The sequence below is a fragment of the Polyodon spathula genome, chromosome 30, assembly GCF_017654505.1.
Source record: "Polyodon spathula isolate WHYD16114869_AA chromosome 30, ASM1765450v1, whole genome shotgun sequence".
Classification (NCBI taxonomy): Eukaryota; Metazoa; Chordata; class Actinopteri; order Acipenseriformes; family Polyodontidae; genus Polyodon; species Polyodon spathula.
The window spans coordinates 4,576,969-4,604,657 of NC_054563.1; the positions used below are offsets into that span (position 1 = coordinate 4,576,969).

At 39.6% G+C, this 27,689-nt stretch overlaps 1 protein-coding gene across 1 annotated transcript; it reads left to right on the plus strand.

The window, feature by feature from the left end:
* The first annotated feature begins 1,532 nt into the window (after positions 1–1,532).
* Positions 1,533–27,367, plus strand: abcg1 (ATP-binding cassette, sub-family G (WHITE), member 1). The gene is made up of 15 exons (XM_041233315.1): positions 1,533–1,772; positions 2,878–3,121; positions 16,234–16,351; positions 16,734–16,866; positions 17,180–17,230; positions 17,441–17,586; positions 17,970–18,093; positions 18,359–18,473; positions 18,625–18,773; positions 19,509–19,610; positions 20,222–20,390; positions 21,322–21,422; positions 21,743–21,901; positions 22,479–22,597; positions 23,343–27,367. Exons 1-15 carry the CDS (start codon positions 1,707–1,709, stop codon positions 23,569–23,571), a joined length of 2,025 nt encoding a protein of 674 aa, XP_041089249.1. The 5' UTR covers positions 1,533–1,706; the 3' UTR covers positions 23,572–27,367.
* Positions 27,368–27,689: the final 322 nt, after the last annotated feature.

The window sequence follows — 27,689 nt, forward strand, 5'->3', positions numbered from 1 at the left end:
TTCTTGATGAAACAGCACACCAGGGTGTGAGATTGTCACGCTGCTGTGTGAATTACAATGAAAGGAGATGCCTTATAGCTGTCTAACCTGGTCGACCTTCTTTCCGTAATGTTAAACTGAGCTGTGTTTTCTTCTCTCGCTGTTTGAGCCTTGCCTGCATGCTGAGCTGCAGCTGCCTCTCGCTGCTGGGAGCAGCCGTGTCCTGCTAATCTTTATAGGAATACAACAAACTTTCTGGTCCTAGCCACTGACAAGCATTGAGAAAGACGTTAGCTGAGGAAACAGAACCATTGCCAAACAAACAGAATTACCAGCAATGGTACACAATGGATTTAGTATAAATTTTGCACATTGGACCTGATACTGAAATGGAACCATGGCACTGTAATAAACTGCCAGTGAGTAACTGCCCCTTGGTACAACACTGACATAATTCCATTGCATTAGCCAGTGAAGATTATTTGGCAGGGACATGTAATTAATTTTATTAAAATTTTAAAAAAAATGATGCTGTTTTTGATAACAGTGACATCATCTGGACACAGGAGTGTAGTCTGAAAAACACTATGTCTGTCCAACTATTTTGGCAGAAAAGGGCTATACCAATGATCAGGGAGTACTTAAAGAACCAAAGAAATGTTTTTAACCACTGTTTTTATATTCATTATATATGTTCAGACACCTACACAACATAATGTTTGCCTTTTGTCTTGCTTCTACCAAAAACGAGTGGTTGTCCAACCTTCACCTTGTGGAGATCCATATTGTGGGGCTCGGTGAGAAGTGATAGAGGTGCTGTTGGTTTTCACAAAAGGCCCTTTCTACACAATGCTGGTGTTTAAATCTGCCTCTCTTTAGATAGGTCGATTGAACAGACCCCTTGAAACATGTTATTTTGAAGATGAAAGACTCCCCGATACTGCATCCACTACTAGCCAGTGCTAGTACTATGCAGTATGTGTGCTTGGTGCTGGTGTGGGATGACTCCAAGCTTTAGGTAACATGCATGGCAATCCGTTAAGCACCCATCAGCCAAAAACTGACTTCAGGTTTAGTTTTCAGTCAAGTCATTATTGCTGGCCTCTCTGCATGCCTAATTAACTTATATACTACTGATACAAAATGCAGCTGCTAGTTAACAGGCAGGTTCTGCATTACTGTAGCTTCAATGAGCTCATCTTTTTCTATACGTTTCAATACAAAACAAAAATACTCAATTTTAGAAATACCAACATCTTCCTCAGTGTCTTCATGTAATATTCAATTTTAGAAATACTAACATCTTCCTCAGTGACTTCATGTAATATTCATTTTGTAGTATTCTTTGTATGACTCTGTCATTTCTTTTTGCACTTTTTTTTCAGATTGTGCGTTTCTGCAAGTGAAAACGTACCTGGTTCAAACTATGAGTGTGTAACCATCTAGCTCCACCTTTTACTTCTATCTGCTCCAATTACAGCAAAGCCCGGTGTGATGTCACGGTATAAACACCGAGAGCAGGTTGTCTTGTTGTAAACAATAACAGAGTGATCTCATGTTGGTTGGAGGAGAGCCATCTACAGCTGATCGAGAGAACCAAGACCAATTACCATTCTTAACAAAACCAACACGACCGAGGGCAAAAGAACCAAGCCGGGAGTTGTTTAATTCAGACACAGTAGCCGGATGGGAATAAAGCCAGATAACTGGATAAACACATTTAAAGAATGGCATGTATAATGACAACCTTTTCAGTCAGCAATACTGCAACCACAAACCCGAGCACAAACACGGTAATTATGTATTGTTTTAATATTATAGTTATTGTTATGCACGCATGCTCTGTTGAAAAAAATCAGCATATGGCAACGTCAAACTAGGTTCATTTAACTAATACCAGAAAGAAACAGTGAAAGTAGCTATTGTCGTTCCTACAAAAAAAAAAAAAAATAATAATAAATATGTCACGATATTAATTTCACATGAAAACAAAAGTGTGTAGCAAGAAAATAAATCGTTTGCATGCAGCTTAACTTACAAAAGAACCGTACATCAGTGTTAAAGAAGTTGAAGGCAGCTGCGTGTACTGATGTAAGGTAATGCTTAAGAGTAGTCCAACTGAATGGTTACAGCAGAAGAGAATTCCTACGAATGGTACGGATCTAAAGAATCTCACTGTAAAGATAAAACGCCTTTGCGTTGTCTTTAAATTATTAAAAAAAAAAAAATCTGATTTGTTTTGGAAAGCATTCCACTGCGTAATACGAGTTTCGTGTGGTGCTGTTTAAAAATTATGCATTAAATTCTTCTTTTTTTTTTTTAATTTCTGGAATATGACCTTTTACTGATGCCTTCGACTTGTGTGGTCAGTACTGTAGATAGTAGAAAAAAGTAGATTATAACAATTATTTAAAACATGTTAAAAATGTTTAAATATAATTTTTTTTTTTTTTTTTTTTTTTTTTTTTTTTTTTTTTTTTTTTTAATGTCCACACACTTGCAAAGTCTTAAATAAATGATGTGCTTCAGAACGCATTTTTCCACATCAACGAGTTTCATCACAAGGATGTTGTTTCTCTTTTTTATGGTAGAGCGTAGTTTGCCCGACAGTAACCTCATATAGTGCTGCTGTTATATAAGGATTATCTTTATTTCTGGGCATGCTCCTATCAGTCCTGCATCAAATCACATATAAACAAGATTTCAGAGGAAACGTAAAACTCCTGAAACCATTTACATAATGCAATGTCATTTAAACTTGGAAACATGGGAACAATACACCTACAGATAAAAATATAAAAACATATTACTAATTTGTCTATACTGTGTATTATTAGAAAGAACTTAAAAAAAAAAAAAAATTGGTCTAACCTTAACATTATATTAATTCTTCATCAGAACGCCAAAGGCATATCTGAATTAATGGCGGGCTCGAAGTCTGTGTGCGTGTCTGTTGATGAGGTGGTATCGAATGGCATTGGAACCCACCAGACCCCTTTGCTTCATGACCACCTGAAAAAGACAGACAGCAACCTGACAGAAGCCCAGCGCTTCTCTTACCTGCCCAGGCGGCCGGCAGTCAATATCGAGTTTAAGGACCTCTCCTACTCCGTTCCTGAGGGACCGTGGTGGAGGAAGAAAGGTAAGAAAGGTATCCCAGTTGATTAGCAAGCAAACTGTGCTCAAACAAAAAACTGTTATATTTAGAACATGTAACAAACTAGGTCGGGTGGATAGTCTTGGCTAAGGCCTTTATGTAATACACAAAGCGTCTGTTAAAAACTGTAAGCAACTCATAAAATAATTTTCTTTGCCACGTTATAAATATAATTGAATATTGAAAGTCCTAACATGTATTGCTAAAGCACAAGCTGCATTTAATGAACATGGCCCTTAACGAGTCGCTCATTAAAGAGTTTGTGAAAATTTCAGATTAATCAACATGAAAACAAACGGCTTCAGCTATAATCTTTCTCAGTAGCATGGTTTCTGTACAGTTGTTTTATAAACTCTGTCTGACCAGTCTAACTGCTGCGCTTGCTAGGTACTTACCCTAAATAGCCAAGATCACTGAGCATTGAATTTCTGCGAACAGCATTATATTCAGGCCAATGGGTGACTCCAATCCCTTGGACAAAACTAGTGGCACCTCTGGGATTTTTGGAACTGCCTCATTTTACTCAGTTGTGTTTATTGTCCTGCAGATGCCTACGGGTGTATAGTTTGTCATGCAGCATTATATCCGTCAAGCTGGTACCTGTATTGTCTCCAGCACGTCTCAAAATGGTAAGCAGGAGGAGATGGTATTGATCTCCTCCGTGATCCTCAATGGCTGAGTGAACCTGTGTCCTGTGTCACAAATCCTTCAAATCTAAAGATAGAATGACATTAAGTATAGTATAGCGGTAAGGGATTGTGGCCACAAAGCATGGAGGTCAGAGCCTTCTAGGAAAGCTGGTAGAACAGCTTGACTATGAATGGGAACTTGACAGCTGTGTACTGGGACAGTCGTTGAAATGCTGAACAACAGCATATCCATGACCTCCCTTGTGACAATTCACCGTGAAAAAAAAAAAAAATCATGTTTTAGTGTTTCATTTCAGTGGTTCATTTGACTAATATCTGCTCACTCTCTGTACAAGCCTATTCCATTGTGATGATGATCTGCAAGTCATATATGTTTCAGTTGTTTCTCTTAGGTTTTTAAACAAAAATATGGAAGCAAATACATTTTTACAACCGTTCAAAATGTGTGTGTGTGTACGTATATGTGCTTGTGTGCGTGCGTGTGTGCCTCTGTGTGTTTGTGTGTGTGCGTGCGTGCATGCGTGCGTGTATTAGTGTGCCTGTGTGTGTGTGTGTGTGTTTTTAGGTAGCATCGTAATCACACACAAAGCCTGATTGTTTCGTGTCTAAATTTGCCGCCAATTTATTTCTTTCGGATGTTTAGCACAGGAGCACACATAGAAAATCTGGTCCAGGGTGTTATTACTTGTACTATCTAGCTTGTTTTAAAACATTTTAATACTACTTACTGCTTCATTATGTTTAATGTATTACAGCAAAACAAAAATGCTCATAACCTAAATGACTTTGAGTATAATGTTAAACTAAAAGCTGTCTTGTAACAAAGTATTCGCTTTGCTAGTGGCTGCTGTAGTTTGTGTTGTTATAGGAGGATACTGTTATCAGCAATAAGCAACACCAAGATGTTCATTGAGTTGATATCATTGCACATCTGGCCTGTACCCTCAGCTCACCCCAGGTGTGCAATCTGGTCAGCTTAACGAATACCTTCCTGCTTATTAGAATATAGTTATTATGTTGTCTCAAAGTGTAAATGTGACTATCAGGCCTAGCCATAATGATAGCTTTAACCACAGGAATATACATGCAGGAACCTGGTCATCTAACTGTCAGTCACCATAGTGACTTACTTCTTCACGGTACTGCAAGCTCTAATTTTGTAACGTGCAGTATATTGAACAGCAAAACATATCCTGTTAAATAAATATATATATTTGCAATGTACTTAACTGAAGTTGTAGAATACAGATATTATCGTATCGGACTTGCAAGGTTTTGACAATTGTTCCGACATTCAGGGCTTTCTTAGGAGCTGCAGTGTTAGCCTCTGTTTGAAGGGGGTCCTCTCTTTGAACCGTTAATCAGCTGTTCACTCGTTTACTCACAGGGCACCACAGTGACCCGGTCAGCACAGCGCCCAGTGTAAACCTTCATCTTTCCCTTGGGCACTAGTGCTAATTCTCCTTAGCCTTGGCCCTGCAGTAGAATTAGGTTAAGCATACAGAACCTGGCTGTAGATAACAGAAAGCCCTTTGTCTCTTAGTGGTCCTCTGACTGAAATATCTCTGTGAGCCCTACTCCTAGAAGAGCTTTAGCCTTTGACTTGTGGAGACCTGAATAAGACCATAGAAATGAGCTCAGCCCTAAGTGATATGTGGTTGGCTCAGTGAATACCCAAACTTAGAAAAAGAAAGAAATTTAGAATGATGACGGAGAGGCAAATGGGTTACAGGGAGATATACCCAACATTTTGCCATCGCTCAGAACAATGTTTTTTCTCTATTAACTATCCAGGCAGGGATCACATTTAATCTGACCAACCCCGTCCACAGAGCTTGTGTCGTTCAGACCTGTTGTAGCTCAGCGCCTCTATCGTCCAGCCCTCCTTCATTTTAAAGTGTAACGGCAGGTTTTAATATCAGATACATTTTTAAATAAAATAAAAATCTAGATTTAGATACAGCTTCAGTTTATACAAAAGGGGGCGGGGCTTAGCTTTTAGTTTAATTTGAATTATTTGTTGCGTGCAGAATGTAGAAAAGGAGCAAACATGTTATTAAACAAATCTTTAATAAGATCTTTAATAAAGTTATAATAAGCTGGACAAACATTACAATTACTATTCGTAATTGCATTAACATTATTTAAAGACTAGTCACAGATATACTGTAATAATAATAGTAAAATCTGTTTTCATTTCAATGGACTTCCAGCAGAAATATGTGTATTATCAGTAATTCTTATTAGTCTAAGCCAAATGCAGACTGTCAGTTTTTATTGCAGTTACAGTAACACTGAAATTGAATTTTAATTACAGAGCAAGGACAAGTATTATTTGTTTAAAAGTACTGTGGATTTTTTTCAAAATATAGGTGTAAGTGAACTGTTAAAATATTGCAACTGAGCTGAACTTGAAACCTGCATGCCCCATTCTGATCACAGGCATTTTTAAGTCACAAAATAAGGCATCCTCACCATTCTATTGAGGACACTGATGATTTTCACCCAGTTTGCTATGCATAGACCTGTATTATTGCATTGTGGTTTATCAGATTGGTTGGCAAAGTGTTTGCAGAAATCAGTAGCAACATCTTTCTTGTAGGGTTGTGCAACTCTTTGTTAAAACCTTCTGAGTAGAGCCTTATACGTGGAGTAATTAGGATTCTAATGAATCGGGAAAAACAGCATGGCTTGGCAACAAATTCCAAGCACCCATTACTCTACATGAAAAAAACAGTGCCTCTTACCTGTCCTGAATCTGTCTCCTCTCAATTTCCAAGTGCTTCCCCTGATCCAGGTCTCTGAAAAGTTTGAAATAGTGTCTGGAGTTGAAGACATCAGTCAAGTCCCACTTAACCCTTTCTTTTTCTAGGCCAAATTGGTTACGTTCTCTTAGCCTGTCTTCATAACTCGTACCCTCTCACCCAGAGATTCGTCTGTTTCTCTTGTTCTGGTCTATTCGTCTATTTATCCTCCATGTCCTTACTTTCCTATTTTAAAGTGGAATAAAGAAAGAGAAAATGAGAGCACAACATTTAAGTGACTCGTTTTTTGTATTGGTGTTAATATAATTAACACATGATTATAAGCTTTTGAGAACAGGAACTTCTGTTCTGTTAATTTAAATAGCGAATGGTCTCTTTAAAGATATGCATGGCTGTTGAAACAGCCAGGTATGTGGTTTCTTGCTCGTATCAGCCACTCCAGAATAGATTTTGTAATGAAGCAAAATGGGCACCCTCCGTTCCTACTGTCAAGTTTATTACCTCTTCACCTGCCAAACCTAAGCAATGGCTGTTACAAAGCTTCTGAACCCTGGAGACAAGGGCCTAAGACTTGGAGGTCTCCCTCTGGAATTTCTGCTAACCCCAGCCCACTTTTCTCCCAAATCCTGAGAGAGTGCAAAAGCCAATCCAGTGTTTTCTGTGGGTCCTGCCAAACAGAATTCAAACCATACATGCTGAGTGGCAGTCTGGAAACAGGGTTGCAGTATGCAGAATGCTTTTCTCTTTCTGACGTGTCAGCATGAATGGTTCCACTCCTTGTCATTTAACTTGTGTCTTGTAATTAGCTTATCAAAGTAAATGGTATGCTTTTCAGAGTAACAACTTTCCCAATTTCAAACGGGAGCTGTTTTGGCTGTATCCACTGCATGTACTGTGGCATTTGTTTTAGACACATGTCATAGAAAACGATTTAAAGATAATATGAAGCCACTTTAAAAAAAAAAAAAAAAAAAAAAAAAACTGCATTAACATTTTTTTGTCTTGCTAATAGAGTGCAGTTATTGAGGGATTCAGGGTTGATTGGAACCAGTGCATTTCTGACAGTTGCATATATACAGTAGTAACTAGCTATTTTAACAATGGGTTTACAAGACTGTGTTTACAACTGATTTTGTGTTTTAGCATCTCAAGTCAAGAACAAAGCATCTACAAGCACATTGTATACAAAAACTAAACCGGTGTTTGAAAGTGTATTCGCTATTTAAAACACTAAAGTAAAAAAAAAAAAAGAAAAAGAGCATCACAACCAAGGTGATTGTGATGACAAGATATCTCCTGGGATAGAAAAAAAACAAAATGATCCTGTCCCAGAATATCTTCTAATCCACAAAGGAAGAAGCCTTTTCCTTGCCAGAGCAGGTGCACTGCAGTAAAGTACTGCATTACTAGCCTCAGCCGGTTACTAGCGGGCAGCAAACTGTGATAACCTCAGTAGGGAGGCGGAACCAGGGAAGCTGCGGCTTCTGATTCGTTCTTGAAAAGGATGCTCGGAGGAAAAAGGAAGGCACAGCGGCAGCAGATGGGATATAGGTCTCTCTGTAGCAATTCTTTTTTTGAAATTTGCCAAAAATACAAACTAAAATCATGTAAGAGGCACTCCTGGTCCAAACCCTGCACACATTCTGGGAATGCAGAAAGCAAACAGCATTATAAACTGAATGCAGCGTAATGGGTTCTTTTACCAGTGAAGAGATCTTAACCTAGTTTATATAAAACAATAATTGTATGAGTAGAGGAGCCCTTTTTTGTATAACCGAGGTAGGGCAGAGATTCATTTTGAAGCTGCTGTAGTACATGGAGGTCCAGTTGCTGGTTCACAGGAATCATGTTGTATAAAGCATCCGTGCTGTCAGAATGAGGATAAACACAATGTGCTTCAGAACACTGACGACGCCAATATGCACAGCCACTGTAGGTTGCAAGTATCCATCGCACACATTGGGTCATGCCACTATCTGATGGTTGTCGGCTGCAGATTGGGTATGAGAATCGTTCTCACGTTCATTACATTTACAGACTTTCCGGCGCCTCGTTATTTTTTACAGCTGTATCTGTTAGCCAAGGTTACACAGAGAAAAAAGTCTGGAAGACTGCTGACCTGAGGCTACAAAATGCAAAAGGATACATAATGCCCATTAGACAGTACATGCTGTGTGTTTGCTTGAGAAAAAGGTTAAATATTTCAGTGTCTTTACTGGTTTGTAACAGGATGACGTTATGAAAGTATATAAGACTGTTACATGCACTAGCTTCCGGCCGCTATACCTGTTTAATTAGCTATAATATTGTACTGATAACCAGGTCTCCTGTCCTCATCTGCAGACATGCAAACTTTACTATATGTCATTCACAAGGGTGTCTCCAGAACAAAGGGCATCTTTCAATTAACATTCATATTTAACATAATTACAATTTTACTTCTCGTTCTCTTCCATCTGTGAATTTGAATGACCCCCCTGATTTGAGGTAAATTGGCCGAATAGAATACCTACCTTAGGTCTTTATAAGCTTACCAGGGGCTTCCTTATCACCCAGCGGTAGCTTCACAAGTATTTGGAAAGCATTCAGGGTGCATGAGTTCACATTCCGAAGTCAGATGTGGGTCACTGGCTTGTCACCTTGTGTAAACTGGGTGATTAATATAGGGCTGAATAATGTTCCAGAGCATTCATATTGATGTGGAAGCCTAATGCACTTGGGACTCAGGGAACTGTAAGCTGCTGTTCAGCTCTGTTCCTAGACACCGCCTTGACAAAGTGTACATCAGGGGTGTCTTTGGTTGTGTTTTAATGGCATTTATGCATTGGTTGACAGGTTACTTTAATGAAGTAATGTGATTGGTAGAGCCGATATCCAGAAGACAATCAAATTGTATCGTAAAAAGTTGTTTGTTGCCTTGAGAGAGACCATAAAAATATCCTGATGCACACAACTACCGGGAGTTGCTGTGAAGTTGCCTATATATATATATATATATATATATATATATATATATATATATATATATATATATAGGGGGCTTCTTTATTATCATGTTGTGTGTTTAATACAATGCCGTAGTGTACTGTATATGCACTCCACTGTGACATGCAGGTGTTATACAGGAACAAACATACAAAGACCCATTTCTTAAGGTTAGGTTAAACACTATGGACTGGCAAAGCGATTAGTAGCTGTAAACTAATCCAAAGTAGTGCCTCATTGAGATTGTAACATGCGGACACAGCCAATGCATCTGTTACAGAAGATACATAAAGGATCATCTCCTGCTCGGTGAATTCACCACTTTCTAAAATCCACAAACTATTAAATACTTTCAATAAACAAATACTTGGAGTGGAGAGTTATGTCAATCACAGTAGCTTAGTACTTATCAGATTTAGGCTCAAAGTAGTGACTGGATAGGCTCCATAGACTCACTGGTTCAGATTCCTTTGTTGCACTGCCAGCTTCCATGGTGCCAGCAAACCTGCAAATCAAGCAGAATGATCTTTCTTTCCTAAAGCTGATTATTTTACATTGTGTAATACTGATTCCGGGCATGTGATTTTTCATGCCAAATGGCTAATGCACATTTTAATGTGTGTGATACACTTTCTACTGTAAATACTGTACAAAAAACCTTGTGACAAGTTCCATATTAAAGGTACAGTTAACCCTTTAGACCACTCTCAGGTAGCGCCTTACAGTTTGGAGTCTTTCTAAAGACCCTCCCTTTTTCGTATTTCTCTGTACCCTGTTTCCTCAGTTCCTTTAGCTCTGATTGAACTCCATGAATTGGAAGAGCATGGTAATATTTTGCTATGGTGTTTAGACTGAGGTCTCAAGTGAATTCTGTCTGATTGTCTGTTTAGAGGACATTGATCCTGCCTTGTGCTGGAGTAGGAAAGACACTTCCAGTTCAATAAATGGCCATTGAGACCAATGCTCTGCAGTACTAATGACTTTTTTTTTTTCTTTCTTTGGACTGAAAAATTGGACGATAACTTATTTTAGGTCAGAGTTTTTGTTTTATCAATTGGTTTAAAAAATCTGTGAATTTGCTAAATTGGGAAAATGATTCCCTATCCCTTGCATTAATGTCTTTGATAAACTTGCTTAGCTTAAGAAAAAAAAAAGGATCAATTCAAGACACTAAAAAAAAAATACAATATATTTACCAAACCAGAAATAGTAAAACAAAAATTATAAGAAAATAATTGTTTTAAGGACAATGAAGTACATACTATAGCTTGAGAATCTAGCCCTATGTGTAAAATAAGGCTTTAACATGGTAGAATTTTATTTTCCTGTGTAAAAACAACAACAGAAAAATCCATTGCCCTGAAAACTCAGCTCCAGCTGGAGCATGAATACATGTATCAGCGATTCTACCAGCCAGTGGAACATGTTATTTTTAGCACTGAACTCAAGCCCTGGTGGTGACATTGAGTTTGCATTGAATCGGACGATTTGAAACTAAGTATATGTGCTGATAATAATACAATAAAAAAAAAAACCTTGGGGCATGAAAGCCACGACTGTATAAAGTGATGATGTGCTGCATTTTCATTTGTCAAGATTTGTGCCAAAAAGCACACTTTATTAAGAAACCTGCAAAGTATGCATAAAGGAATACAACACTGTGTTACAAAAGAGCAACAACTGTGGAGGGTCCCATCTGTATGTATGGACTTATTGTATTTGATGTCTGTAGCTACAGAACTGCTGATCCAGTTGAGAAGAATCTGTCCTCACAGATGTGTGTCACGCTGTCTCTTTCACATGTGCAGTGCATACCGAGGCTGGGGCTCTGATGGTGCTCTTTGGCTTAGTACTGATAGCTCTAGTTTTGTATTTTCTTTAAACTCCCAGAAGCTTGCTGCATTGGCTCTTGGGACTTTAGGAAGTTGACCGGATGAACAGCATTGACGTATCTGCACAGAGCAGTTGATAAATATTCTTCCTTAACTCCAATAAAAAACGATTCACCTTTACCATAATGTGTGTGTTTTTCATATAGAGAAATCTCAGACCAACAAAGTTATAGCAAGATATATTAGGGTTTTTAAAACAAAAATGTTTTAAAAACCCTAATAAAAATGTTTTAAAGGAGTTAACAACCCTGTTTGTACCCCCTAGCCAATTATGGATTTGGCAGAGAGACTGAATGTTTTAGGGTCTGTCAAACATAATCCTGATTATCCGACTTAACAGCTGGTCTAGACTGGGAGCCGGTGTTTACGTGTAGCTCAAGGCTGGTTCAACAGTGACAGAACTGAAGTACAGAGGGTTCTGTCTTACCTTCTTCACTTAAATCACTTACTAATTTAGGGACTGGTTAGTCTATACTGTAGCACTCATCAATTAGCTCAGTTACAGGGACAGCCATAAACCAAGCCCAGCAAGCAAACCGCTCTGGAGCTTACTACTGCAGATGTTACAATTGGCCGTAATGTTTCTGATTGGCTGGGGCAGTGTTGTCATCAGTCGCTAAGCAGAAAACTTACCAGGCCCCCTTTTTTCAATCCTTCCTTAACTAAGCATAGATGCTTTGTGGCCAGCAAAAACACCCCTAAAAAGAAAAAAAAAAAACAAATATAGGGGAAAGGCTTCCATCTGCCTAACTTGGAGTGTTGCAGGGCCAGGCTGTCAGGTCTCATTAGTGATTCGGGAAACACTGTATTCAGGATCAGAACAGCAGCTCCTGCTGAACAATAGAAGAATAGAACTCTGGAGCAGGAGGTGACAGCAGGGTCTGTAGACTGTGCAGCTGTAGAATAAAGTGGGGTTCAAAGGAAGCCAGACTTTGCCCCAGAATCTATAATCGGCAGCTGAGTGGCACGAAAGGAAGGTCAGATGCTCCGATTGTGTGCCCATGTTGTAGGGGGGGGGTAAGAGAAGAGGGGGGTGCTGTGCTCGCTGATGTACTTACGCTTGCTGGTTCATTTGGCCTTTTGTTTATGTATTCTGTTCTGAAACTGACCCATATGAACGTTTTATACTGTATATCAATTTAATTATAGGTCAGATACAAATATAGTAATAAGTATAGTAAAAAGCCATGAAACTGATCTGTGAATGAGAGCCTAGCCTCACGTTCAGTTTAATTGCATTCTGTAAGACAGCATATACAGAGCTCTGTTCTTAATGGAAGAACACCACTAAAGACTTCTTAATCATGGGTAGCCAACGTTGGTTCTTCCACAGCTGGTCTTTGGGGATAGCTTGGTCAACTTTTTTTTAGCCAGAAGAGAAATAAATCTGGTTACATTACTATACTCTTCAGCAGTGGTTCTCAATCTGTGGTCTGCCAGCTTCCTTCAGGTGGTCCGTGGAAAAGTTACATAATTATGGAAAGGAAAGGGGAGCATAGTTTATAGATCCCATTGGAAACCCAACCTTTGTTTGCCTTAAAAACTCAGCTACAGAAGCAAGAAGAAAATGGGTACAACAAGATTATCTCTGTGTAGTTTTGGAGTGTGTGAAATGTATTCTTCACTAGCGAATTTTTGTATATTGCATGCAAGTGCACCCCACACAGCAGCTTGTAAAGTAAGGGACACACACCACAGGGCATGCATTGTGTTACATTAACATATGTCTGTAGTTGGGTTGGCGGTACGAATCGAAGCAGTATATTTGTTGTAAACATTAAACTGGAGGTTTTCAACGTTTCAGTTTATTGTAGAATTAAAATGAATGAAGCCTCCGTGCTGGTCTCAGTCGCTCCGTGCTGGTCTCACTCTCTCCGTGCTGGTCTCACTCTCTCCGTGCTGGTCTCAGTCCCTCCGTGCTGGTCTCAGTCGCTCCGTGCTGGTCTCAGTCCCTCCGTGCTGGTCTCAGTCGCTCCGTGCTGGTCTCAGTCCCTCCGTGCTGGTCTCAGTCGCTCCGTGCTGGTCTCACTCTCTCCGTGCTGGTCTCAGTCCCTCCGTGCTGGTCTCAGTCCCTCCGTGCTGGTCTCAGTCACTCCGTGCTGGTCTCAGTCGCTCCGTGCTGGTCTCAGTCGCTCCGTGCTGGTCTCACTCTCTCCGTGCTGGTCTCAGTCCCTCCGTGCTGGTCTCAGTCCCTCCGTGCTGGTCTCAGTCGCTCCGTGCTGGTCTCACTCTCTCCGTGCTGGTCTCAGTCCCTCCGTGCTGGTCTCAGTCCCTCCGTGCTGGTCTCAGTCCCTCCGTGCTGGTCTCAGTCGCTCCGTGCTGGTCTCAGTCGCTCCGTGCTGGTCTCAGTCGCTCCGTGCTGGTCTCAGTCGCTCCGTGCTTTTCTCACTCACTCCATGCTGGTCTCACTCACTCCGCAATGTTAGCTTTGTTAATGACCAAGCATTTAAAAATGCCAATTATGTATTCTTGTTGATAATGAAGATACAAAAAAGGAGGCAAAGACAAAGTTAACTATCCAGGCATTACTACCGTTGACCTGGAGAAGCTAATACAAAAATACATTTTTGGCATTTTTAAATGCTTAGTCACTAACAGGCTATTATTGCGGTTTATATCAGCATGGTTTATGGAGCAATTGAGACCAGCATAGAGGCTACATAACAAAACTGAGTACTCTTGACCAGCCTAAGTAAGCACTGAAGCATAAATTATCATAACGGACCATTTAGATTTTCAAGACAAACAGTTTTTAAGTCGATTACCATTTCTTTATGTTTTATCAAATCAATAAAAACACCAGCTGCCAGAACATTTTTATTTTCTTTGATTTCATTAAGTTGTTGACGTTTTAAATCTTTGTGTCTCATGCTATTTATTATTATTGTTTTGCTTCTTGTAATTCAAGCCACTTGTCTACTGTCATGCCTCTGAAAAGATCAAATGTGACGAAAGGAATGTCACTCTTTTTTAAAAAAACTTTTAAACTAATAGGTTTCACCGTGCATTGTACTATTTGACATTATAAAATGTAGCATCATTCATTGCCAATGTGGCTTGACGAAGCATAGCCCCTGTGAAACCGTCAGATAGCCTTTATGTTTTTCAAACTGGCTTTAGAGCAATGATCAATGGAATGTAGAGTAAACTATTACTCTTTTAAGGAAAGCTTTCAAAACGTGACATGTATTATGCAAAGCAGAATAGTGTTCCTTGTATATTGTTTATTCTACAGTATTTTCAACAAAATGAACATAATCCAGTCATTTGAGCTACTCTACACTACAATAAAATATGTGGCTTTTAAAACAATGAAACCCACTGTTTCCCATTTTGTTAAAACCTAAATACACTGCAGTGAACATATTAGGGGCATTCTTTCTACTGTGGCCCTTTTTTCTGTTGCTAAGCTCTTTAAGTAATGTAAAAATGCTTGTTTTTACCACAACTTTATGCTACTTTTCACAGCTTTCCATCATGAAGTTGAATGGACGCTTTTCAACCACAGCACTGCATTTTTAAAGACCTTAACATACTGCTAAAGGTATCCTTGTGCTACAGAAAGCTGTCAACAATTACAAAATTGCCAAATGATGCAATTGCTATATTTTGACGAAGTAGAACAATCTGAGGGGTGAAGCGTCCACTGTATAAAGCACAGGCATTTGCAAATGTAATCACCTGAAGTGCTCCAAACAAACAAACAAAAAAACTCTTCCCAAACAGCCATATGCACTTTGGTACTTTTGAATGTAAATTACAGAAAATGTGTCCAACATTTACAGTGCTTATATAGACTGCCAAGTGTTTAAGTGGATGGCAGCATCAGTGTTTACATGGATGCTGCTTAAAAGGCCTATACCACCTCCCTTATTAACTGTACTGTACTAATCCAGGTGCTTTGCATCTTACCTGGCACCTGCTATCTGAAACGACTGTGCTTTTAAGGGAACAGGACGCTATGATCCAGATCAAGTGGTAGAATGCGCACATTTGTGAATCCCTCTGAGAGATTATAGTGAAAATCCAATTAGGCAGGAGATCTGCAATCAACAGCATTAACATAGTGCTGCATCCACAGCATCTATAAAAACAGGTTACCTTCGGAATCATCATCAGTCTTTCAAGGGAACACGTTGTACAGAGCAGCCATCTGCCTTAATGGGAGAGGTATGAGGGGTGTAACAATGCACTGAAGTCACAGTACAGTACTCTTTAGTGCTGGTAAAAGGTGAGGGTCATGGCACTGGTTCATTCTCCCACTTACTGTAGTGGAACACTCTGCCAGGATCACCCACTGCCATTCGTGCAGGGTCCCACTCAAGTCAAAGAATTGATTGACTGACTGTAACTGATTCTGTGCTGGTTTTGTGACTAATGTCCACCAGGGTCACAAAACTCATATCAGAGGTCAGATTTGAACCTAGTCCTACAGAGACGAAAGGCCACGTTGTCCTGTTGTTTTATAACAGAATGCAAAAAACATGTGCCTGGGACACCTGATCCATTAGTTGTCAATCTGTGAATGCTGTCCTATAATGATTCTGAATTCAGCTCCGAATCGCATAGTGCATGCAGTGTGTTTAGTTTAGCATTAATAAAGCTCACCAGTGACACCTAGTGGTTAGGTTTAATTTTCTTACTTTGGGTCTGTGTAACATAGCAGCATTGGAAGTGTAGCATGCTTTAGGAGCATTGGGTCAGCTGTTTCACAAAAACCGTATGTTGTTTTAAAAAAGCAACAGGTGTCCTTCTACGAACCTAATACAAGATTCGGATTTTACCCTTTTCATTTCATTTTTCAGGCTACAAAACCTTGTTGAAGGGAATCTCAGGGAACTTCAGCAGTGGACAACTGGTGGCTATTATGGGTCCATCAGGGGCTGGGAAGTCTACTCTCATGAATATTCTTGCTGGTTACAGGTCAGTGCGGCACACACAGTGTATTTGATTGTTGAATTTACACTTAGTGAACTACATGTGTTAAAAAGCAGGTCCCGATTCACTGGCATTTTATTTTACAACATTTTAAAAGCGTTTTGTCAAAATGTTTGCCATTTATTTTAATATTCTTTACTGTCCCGCTCTGGGCTTTACAATGCGTAAGCATCACCATGCTTTTACTCTTCTTTATTACACCTTGACATGCTTTTACTTTGGAAAACTTCTAACAGAAGCATGAAATCCCAAATGCATTTCCGACAAAATAAATGAACAAACCTTAAGCTCATTGTGAATCCTGCACAATTACAATATTAGTGACGATTCTTCCTGAGGCTGTAATCTGTAATGTCCCGCTCTGCAGAGAGACTGGGATGAAAGGAACAATCCTGATTAACGGACAGCCCCGCGGCCTGCGCTCTTTCCGCAAGGTGTCATGTTACATCATGCAAGACGACGTGCTCCTCCCCCACATCTCCGTCCAGGAAGCCATGATGGTGAGTGCAGCGTGGAAAGGGTTAACAGCTACTGACGGCTCTTGTTGTGGCTAGGGGTGTATCAATAGACTCACATCCTGGTGTGAGATACAGGTCAAAATGCAGTATTTACTGTTACCACAATGAAAAGCTAATTGAGTCATTACAATAGTGATGTTCTGCATGAGTAATAATATAGATATATATTTGTATTATTTAATGTGACACTGTAGCAGTAGGTTTTTCATTATTATCACTAGCATACTGTTTTAGAATACCGCTGTTATAAACTCTATTACTTTCATGTAAAAATGGTCTTTTACCATTTTTCCAGGTCTCCGCTAACCTGAAACTCCAAGAAAAGGATGAAGGCCGCAGAGAGATGGTGAGTAATCCCTTTACTGTACTTTTTTCAGTTTACTGAAACGTTGGAAAGAGTTGATAGTTTAAACTTGCTGCTTAATTATGTATATGTAAAGTTTCCATAGTTTGGAAGTATTAAAAAGGTGTATAGGAGTATTTATTTATGAGTGCTCTTATATGATTCATGTTCATATAAGAATATTTTATTTTAACACTGTAACTTTTCTGTTAGGTAAAGGAGATCTTAACAGCTTTGGGTCTGCTTGAATGCGCCGAAACACGCACAGCCAGCCTCTCGGGAGGGCAGAGGAAACGCCTCGCCATCGCTCTTGAGCTGGTCAACAACCCGCCCGTCATGTTTTTTGATGAGCCAACCAGGTCAGTTTGTGATACAGGCTTCTATTGAACTTGCTGTTTGGTCAACCTGATTTACCCCAGATGATTTTAAGAAAGTAGATTTGATAAACTAGCGCTGCACAATCCCAGTGGGGCGGCACACTAACATTTTTCTTATGTTTTGTTATGATTCCTATGGTGGGGGATAGGTGTATTACTTGTCAGTCAACTGGAGAAAAGGGCACTAGCAGAGACCACTGAAAGATTTAGCTTGGAAAATCCGTTGGTTTATAGAAAGAAAGCATATAGCACCACCTAGTGGAGACTCATGAGAATAACAACACATCTGTAAAATAGTTCCAAATACAATGTGAAAATGTATATATATATATATTTTTTTTTCTCTCTCCTATTTGAAATTGCAGTGGTCTGGACAGTTCTTCGTGTTTCCAGGTTCTCTCTCTCCTGAAGGCATTGGCCCAGGGAGGCCGCACCATCATCTGTACTATACACCAGCCTAGCGCCAAACTCTTTGAGCTGTTTGACAAGGTATCTATACCCTGAAACAACAAGGTTCCCTTCACATCAAATTCAATGGACATCTTTAACATGCCAGCCTTTTTAGGGAATTTCAGAGAATGTAAAGACCAGGGATGGCTGATAATGTAAATGATTGCCTAATTTATATACAACCACCGTTTAAAATAGTGTGCATGTAGTTCAAGCGGCTTGTTTGTATACCACATTTGTAAGTTATAACTTACTTAAAAGCAGCAGTGTTTTCTGTGCTAAAAAAAATCTATTTATCTTGCAGCTGTATGTTCTGAGCCAGGGCCAGTGCATCTACCGGGGGGAGGTTTTCAATCTAGTCCCTTATCTTCGGGGGCTTGGCCTGAACTGTCCAACGTATCACAACCCCGCTGACTTTGGTAAGAACCCACAGTTCATTGCTATTGGAGTGCATGGCATTGACATAGTGCTTTATTAACGTGTGTAGCAATTCATTAGTGTAATATAACAAGCGTTAATGCTGCCAGTCACACTTGTTAACTGTCTCCGTGATCCCATGTTATGTCTCAGTGATGGAGGTTGCCTCTGGAGAGTACGGAGAGCAGACCTCTCGGCTGGTGAAGGCCATGCAGGAGAGGAGGTGTGAGGAGGACTACAAGACCGAGGTGAACAGAGATGGGGCCCTGAACCCCTTCCTCTGGCACAGACCCTCAGAGGAGGTGAGTGGGGAGTACCCATGATGAATGGAGATGGGGCTCTGAACCCCTTCCTCTGACACAGGCCCTCAGAGGAGGTGAGTGGGGATTACCCATGATGAATGGAGATGGGGCTCTGAACCCCTATCTCTGACACAGACCCTCAGAGGAGGTGAGTGGGGAGTACCCATGATGAATGGAGATGAAGGCAGTCATTAATAAGAACTGTACTTATGCATGACGCATGTAGGCAATTTTTGACCTTTGGGTTAGGTCCATTTCAGGATGGTTGACTGCAGGTGGAACTGGTGACAATATTGGAAGATGAGATTGGGTTTAGTGAATTTTGGCATTCTAAGTAAAATGGACTGTGCTGATATTTGGCTTAAAACGGGGACACAGTGCTAAACGATACCACTTTAAGCCATAAAACTTGCTGTATTGCTGTTCTAAGGGTCTTTGTATACTTACAAGTACACATTTTGTATTATACCTCTCCATCACGTCCTGTTCATGCAACAGCTGCCCTTAGTCTAACTGACACTTCACCCTCTATTGTGATCAGTCACAAAAAAAAAGACCAGGAATCTTAACAGGGTTTTAGATGGTAATTCACATTGGAACCCATGAGCTGACTTTGAGTCTCAGGCTTCCCAAGACAAGAAACCTGCCACTGAGCTGCAGTTAGCTCTGCTAGTTAGGATGAAAAGGGGATTTGTGTCCAGGTATATGGCTAACCAGTTGAAATCCTTTCCTCAGGACTCGTCCTCTGTGGAAGGATGCCACAGCTTCTCTGCCAGCTGCCTGACTCAGTTCTGTATCCTGTTCAAGAGAACCTTCCTCAGCATCTTGAGGGACTCGGTAAGAACAGCTCTCCACTGCAATGTCTGTGCTGGGGCTGTGTCGGTGTGAGACAGGGTTATAGATAAGAGGAGGAGAGAGTGGAGAGGTAAGGTTGTCTTATTCCACAAAACAAGCTGTGACTAAGCCCCAGTCAACACACTCCATACTCAAAACACCCGTGAGTTACAAGGAAACTTCAAATCCAAACGTCAGGAACTTTCACAACATTCCATTATTATTTGCCTTGCATGGCAAACCGTGTTGTAATTGAGGCATGCATATTAAAGATATGACGTGAAAACACCCGCAAACAAAAATAGATGTATTGAATACCCAGAACGCAGTGCCTCATGTTCGCTGGTACAACATCAGAAACAGAAATTGAACAGAAGTCACTTAAGATGATAAGATAAATTAAAATGAAGTAGAAAACCAATGATCCAGGACTGCCTTCCCCCGATTAGTCTCCTGCACAGTGAAGGTTAGAAAACCCAGTTGGGGATGATATTTAAGGTGATGACGGCATGAAGGATGGGATGTTCCATTCAGGGGAACAGCTTTCTTTTCCGAGGAAAGCAATGTTTTTTTGCATGCAGTGATTCCTGGTTGTGTTGCCTGTGTTCCATCAGGTCCTGACACACCTGCGCATCACCTCTCACATTGGGATCGGCATCCTGATTGGTCTGCTCTATCTGGGCATCGGCAATGAGGCTAAGAAGGTGCTGAGTAACTCGGGCTTCCTGTTCTTCTCTGTGCTGTTCCTCATGTTTGCTGCTCTCATGCCCACAGTCCTGACATGTGAGTATGCCTCAACGCCGAAAATGTGTGGACATGTATGTGTGTGTGTATGTATATATATACAGTGTTTATGGGGAATTCTCTCTTACATCTGTATGTATTTGTATGTTTTCCACAGGAGTTTTAATGAAAAATGAAATATACAACTTTTCTAAAGGAGGAAAAGCTTAAATGCCACACTGTATCACAAACCAACACATACTCTGCACTGTGTTCTGCTCTATAAACTGCACCTGTTCCAGCACACCATGACCTTTCCAACTGCCTGAAAACAGTTTAAACAAATTGCCACCAGAGGGCAGTATAATTTAGGGGAATAATATCAATGAGTAAATGTGTGGTTAAAATAGCCAACTGTGTAAACTATACACACAGATATGTATTATGTAGCAGTTTTCCACAATGAATGAAACAGTACCAGTTAAACTTTAAACTGAAAAAAAGGAAAAAGGAAAATGTCTGAAAAATAATCTGTTCTTACTCCACTAGAAAATCTAGCAGCTACACAGTTCGCTGTAGTTAAGAATACATGTCACTGCTTTAATTACAGACCCGTTCTGATCTACTGCCTGGTTCAAGTCCGGAGATTACATGCTGCAGATCCTAGCAGAGCCACTGACTGACTGTGTGCCCCTATGGGAATTACTTGACCTACTCAGTGCAGCACTTAAATGATTAGAAGCTGAACTCCACTCTTGATGAGATCTTGCATCTGAGATGAATGATATGGAAGAATTTCTCACGTTGAATACCAGTACCAGTCGAGCTGTCAGTTACTAACTACCACTGGAATAGGAGTAACCAAATATTGCAATTGGGATTCACCTGGAACATTTCAAACCAGTTTACAAAACAATCTTGCAGGGCTAAAAATGTGGTGATAAGTAATGCAGCGTTATAACTTGTTTTTTTTTATATATATATCCTGCAGTCCCTTTGGAGATGGGAGTCTTCCTTAGAGAACATCTGAACTACTGGTACAGTCTGAAGGCTTATTACTTGGCTAAAACCATGGCTGATGTACCCTTTCAGGTACAACCCGTTTCCTTTCAAAACAAACAGGCAAAGAATGATCATATATAGATGACCAGGCTCTCAGTGCATTTGTATCTTTATCTGAAATGTACGGCTGGTATCATTTTGCTGCAGACATAAACAGCAGCAGCCTTTTCAGTAAGTCATGTTCCTGAAATATACTGTAACTATCTGTCTTGTCAGTGTCAGCCAATCAAATTGCAATGTTAATTTGTATTCACTGCAATGCGATGTATGCATGTAGATGCGTTCTGACTGCATGCCAACCTTGGACCCGGCCGAAGATTGTTAATGAGTCTGTGTTGTGCTTCCCCTAGATAATCTTCCCAGTGTCATACTGCAGTATAGTGTACTGGATGACCTCCCAGCCTGCAGACACCCTGCGCTTTGTGCTCTTCTCAGCACTGGGGACAATGACCTCACTGGTAGCGCAGTCACTTGGTCTCCTGATAGGGGCTGCATCCACCTCTCTGCAGGTAACTGGGCTGAAGAAGCTGAGCAGATATGACTAGGGTGATTAAATGTGCTGGCTTGCTATCTTCTATGCACCTTGCCTTTTTTAATAATGGCGACTGCCTTATCTGTGTTTGAACCCTTTTTTTAGTGTGTGAACAAATACAAAATAAATGCCACTGTACGTTGCTCTTGAGTTTCCGGAGGGAGGTTAATGGTTATTCCATTCTACGGTTTTCAATTTTTTCTGCCGTGCCCCTCCAGTTGTCTCAGATAATTTGAAGTCTTACTGTATGTCACAGTTTAAATGAGTTTGGTGGGTTGTCTGAAAATCTCTGAACAATGGCACAGCTGGCGCTGTGCATCTCTTAGGATTGGAGATTGAACAGATCCATCGCCCAGACCTGTTTGTGGGGATGATCACAGTGATTGTGCTTTCCCATCAGTAAAGATGCTGTTTCCACTGCTGTCAGTTCAGCCCCTTGAAAACGTAAAACATGAGCGATTTCCACAGGTTACGAGTGTTCCAGTGATCAAGCTCAGTTTTAGACAGTGCTACTCTTTCACGTAAAGCTGTGATGTGTTTATTTATAACCCTAGGTAGCGACCTTCGTTGGTCCAGTGACAGCCATCCCAGTGCTGCTGTTCTCTGGATTCTTTGTCAGTTTTGATACCATCCCCAAATACCTCCAGTGGCTGTCTTATATTTCATATGTCAGGTGAGTGGACTCGCTGAGTTCATGTAACCGTTCCACCGGATTAAAACCTTGCTTTTGAATTTTAGCAGTTCACTTTATTTGGTTTTGTCAGCCATACGGAGGCTAGAATTATTCACATGTGACCATTAGGTGTCAGTTTTACATCCAGGCATGACATCTAACACCTACAAATAACATGGTGCTGTAGGATTTAGAGGTTAGAATTATAAAATATTCTCTATAACAATATACAAGGCTGCCAGGTATCTGTGTGTGTTAGGGCTTCAGTCACATGGTGTTTTTGGAATATTAAGAGTCCTCCAGAGCTTCTTTTCTAAAGAGTTGTGAGGAATTTGATTGCTTATCTCGCAGTATTTTTGTCCATTTCACTTTTGCCCCATTTTCATCTATAAGCCCAACAACCACTGGCATGAAGAATGTCTTTTTCATACCGCTGCCCCTGTAGCAAATGTGTATTATAATGGGAAAACTGCACTGCAAACGAATTTATTTTTTCTCTGAGTTTAAACTTTTTCTTTTAGACTTTTGATCTAATGTAGAATACTGGCAACTGTTTACCGATACATATTTTCCCAAAATATGCCCATTATTTTCTAATCACAGATTTGATTTAGAAATTAGCATTATAAAATAACTTCCTTTCACAAAACAATCGCATATGTTTTGAGCGGGCGGGTCAATAAAAAGGTGATCTTTGTGGGCAGCCTCTTTTTGAGACAAACCTGTCCTCTGTTTATTCCTGCAGGTATGGGTTTGAGGGCATGATCTTGTCCATCTATGGGCTGGACCGGGAGGATCTGCACTGCGACGAAGACGACATGTGCCACTTTCAGAAGTCAAAAGCTATTCTGAAAGAACTTGATGTGGAAAACGCCAAACTATACCTGGACTTCATTGTGCTAGGGATCTTCTTTGTCAGCCTTCGTCTCATTGCTTATTTTGTCCTGAGGTATAAAATCAAGGCAGAGCGATAAAGCGAGGGGCAGGAAGAGGAGGAAAAAGAAAGACATTACTCACTTGTTGTCTCACTGCAGCAAAGGGAAGAAATCCTGTGATTTTCTAGAGACACAAAACGCATTGAACTCATGTACTTGTAATGTCAGAAACGTCATTTTATATAAATACTTATATATATAGAGAGAGATGATGACGGGTCACACGAGGTGCAGTGAATAAGAAGAGAGTAAATATTGAATAAGCTTATTCAACTCGTATGTGCTATATCCAGCTCTCTGAGTGTATATTGATTGAAGGGAAGCCTTTAGATTTTCACAGTCAACTTTTCGTTGGAAAAAAACACATTTAAAAAAGATAATTCTACTTAACATTAAACGTTCTAAATGGAGCTTGAAAGCTGCTTAATATTTCCTGGGGGTATTCTAAACCTGGCATATCACCAAACTGCAAGTGGCATCCCTGGCTGGTATAGAGGATGTTTCTTCATCCTGCTGTCAATGAGCTTCAGGGCTGTGCTGCCACCACTGTGTAATAAGCAGCCTACAACACTGGTTCATGTGATGTTTGGATTATAAATTGTGCATCTAGAACTGCTGCACCTTTTTATATGTATGGCATGCTAAGAGTTAAATAAGTAATAACCAGTGGCTTTAAAAAAAAATACTCTCCCCCCTCATCAAGGCAACTATATTATTACAAAGCTGTTGTCATTTTTTTAGATTGTTTAGTTTTGCTCAACTTTCTTTTCAGTTGGGCTCCAGGTCAAGTCAGTTTAACTTGCCATCAGATTGCAGGTTGAATCCCTGTGCAGTGGGTATTGCAACCCCAGCCTGAGCTTTAAGCTTCCTTTACTGAATGCTGTGCTTGCTGTCAGCTGGGATCCTGTATCTGCTGCACAGGGAGTGTGTGCTGTCATGGCAGGATCCACGAAAATCATTTCTACACAATCAAGGGTTGGGGATTTGCTAGAAAGTTGTTATAAAACCTTGATTACCCCTTTTAAATGTTTGAACGGTCCTTTTGTAGACAGTATTTACCCATCTCTTTTTCTGTACTCTTTATCGTCACTTTGCTAAAAACATTTGATTGATACAAAGCAGAGTGGCCAAATTTACAAATAAGCACCAGCTGGGTGAACATTACCAAGAGCTGGCCTCTTTGCTCTTGATCAGTATTGTTCAGATCTCTTTTTAACACTTCATAAAGACAAGAGTATAATATACATTTTCTTTATTTTTTACTTGGAATAAGACAGGTTTCAGGAATTACAGTGAAGATTTTTGTAGGAACCCTTCATTTCTCGATTGGTTCTACTGCACGTTTTCTTTTGTGTGATGATCTGATAACTCGCATGATGGTTTGCTGTGCCATGTGTCTGGACTTTTTACATGAAGGATTCCCTCCTGCTACTCTGTATGATGCACAGACAAAAGAGACTCAGGAGGTCGTCAGAGGAAGCTGTGTCTGGATTTTAAATGCACCTCACAGTTGTCATTTGTGCTGCATGCCCCTTTCTACTGTGAATTCTATTTATTGTATTATCTTTCTTGAACCAGGAGCCAGTGGTGCTATATTTGTATATTATAGAAAGATCTCAGCAAGAGACAATTAACTTCAGTGTTTCTCTTTCTAACACAGACTGAAGGTTATATTTTTTAACCGAAAGGACAATCTTACTCTTTTGTTGTTTCTGTTTTATACCGCTATCTAAAGCCTGTATGGTGCATATTGATTGGTTATTATAAAGTGGTGATGAGGCCAATCCCAGAACCAGGTACTAAATTTGAGTGGTAGTACAGACAGGCGGGCCTGTCTACTGCGAAGCTTAACCTGCTCAGTTAAATGCAAAATGTGGACCAGAGTTTGCACTTAGTACCAGCATGTCAAATTATTCTGTTCTCCAATTTAGCCACGCATCATGGGAAAAGACCAGCAACAAATTTACATTTAAATAGCTTAGTGGATGAAAGAGCCACAAGTAGGCATCAAAATGCTAACCAGCAGTTTGTGTTAGCTACTGGAAAAAAAGTTTACACCAATAAATAAAGCAAAAATCAATGCAAACTTTCTAGAGGAGATTCAATTGTATGCTTATTGTTCATGAATATGTTGCTTATTTTGTGTCATTATTTGTTAAGGATTGGAATTGCTAAAGAATGTGCTGTTTCATTTCTAGTATAATGTGACTTGTTGCTCCTTGACTTGCACCCTTGTAAATGCAACGTTGTGTTTGCTTTTGGATTCTTGTTTGGTATTAAGAGCCATTCTGAACCCAGTGATGGAGCATACCCGTTTCACTAGGATGTGGGGCATTATAACTGCAATTCCTTATTTATTAGATTATAAAATAAACACATGTTCTTGCTTTGTACTTTATAGTTGACTTAATGTTTTGTAGAGCAAGTGTGCAATTCTGCTACTTTTTCAGTTTCCAGGTCATGTTTTCTATACACTAGAGAAATATGTAAAAATGAATAAAATTGCAATATTTTCAAACATCTGGGCACTAGCAGTAGTGCTTTGAGTGTTTATGCATGTGTCTGTGTGGGGTGGGGGGTGGGGGGTCTTTATAATTTTTCAATGTGTGTTTACTCACATCTTTACATACTGTACAACAGACATTTTCTTCTATCAACTGCCTGCCTATTCAATATTTTCCTTACAATATCAGAAGACAAGAAAGACACAAGGGAATGTATCATTAATACAAGTTTAACTATTTCAATCGTACACTCTCAAGTCCAAATGATAACCTAGTGTGAAACAGTGTTGTGTAATAGCATGCAGAGATGTTGGAAAGGTGTAGCTTTAGAGGGGATTATTACAGTTCTAAACAATGCTTCCCATTTGTAATAGCGATAGCAGCAGTGTACCCATGCATTGGTTTTATATGTGCACAGGGGTTGTATGTTCTGCAATGGCTACAAAATTGAAAATAACACCAATGGCCACAAGCACATTCTGTATTTCATTCCATCGTTGAGGGGAGCGGCATGAGACAGGGTGAGATCCAAACTGGACAAGCTGAAAAATCTTTTGGTGTTCACTGCCATTTTCAGAAATTAGGGGGCAGTATGTTTGCATGGACTGCCAATTATCTTTTCATGCTACTCAAGCTTAATTCTAGATACATCCGATATTGAGATGATACAGCACAGCTTACTCCAGTCTATAAGGATCAAACAACTACTCATAGAAATGACTGGAGGAAACTCATTTAATACACACCCCTTGTTTCTTTTCTACCCTTGTTTTGTACAAGGAGTCCAGGAGATGACAGTATGTTTTCTCCCCACTTTGAAACAGGAGATTCTTACAATATTCCATTCGCCTGTACATTCGCAGAGAAGGCAAACTGTCTAGAATTGTATTTGACTTTAATTAATATGTTTATTGTACATACATTTTAATTTATTCCTGGATGAATGTATGTTTTCTTTTCTTTTTTATATTGATTTGCTATTATGCGTTCATTTAAATATAATATACTATAGATTTAAAATCAACTGCACTGTGTATACTGAAACTGGAGGGGCATTTAAAATGGGAAACAAATATTTCAAAAACAGCGTTAACAAAAATAACAACACCATCCGACAAGCAGATATTGCTCACTGCTTTACTTGATAACCTGTGTTCATAATTTAAACTAGTTTGGCTGCCTCCAAGTTCGCTTGAGACCACTAAAAGCTGTCAGAATCACAGCCTACACCCACTGAGATAGGCCACTGATGATTCCTTTTACAACATTTTACAGCAGCATCACCTGGGGCCATGTTTTCAAAACTTTTAATCTGGATCAAAGTAATCCGGATTTTGTAATCCTATATTTTATGATCAAGATTATTTTTATCTGGATCATTTTGATCCGGTTTTTCAAAATGTCACTGCTGGATTACATTTATCTAGATAACAAATAATCACGATTGATTAATCCAGATTTTGAATAGGCTAGCAATTTATATATATATATATATATATATATATATATATATATATATATATATATATATATATATATATATACACTTTTTTTTTTTTTTTAAGAGGCCTTATTTATGATATAACCTAATTTAATAAATAAGATTGTGGTAATAATGATTAATACACAACTTTATTTTGTGTTATATTATTT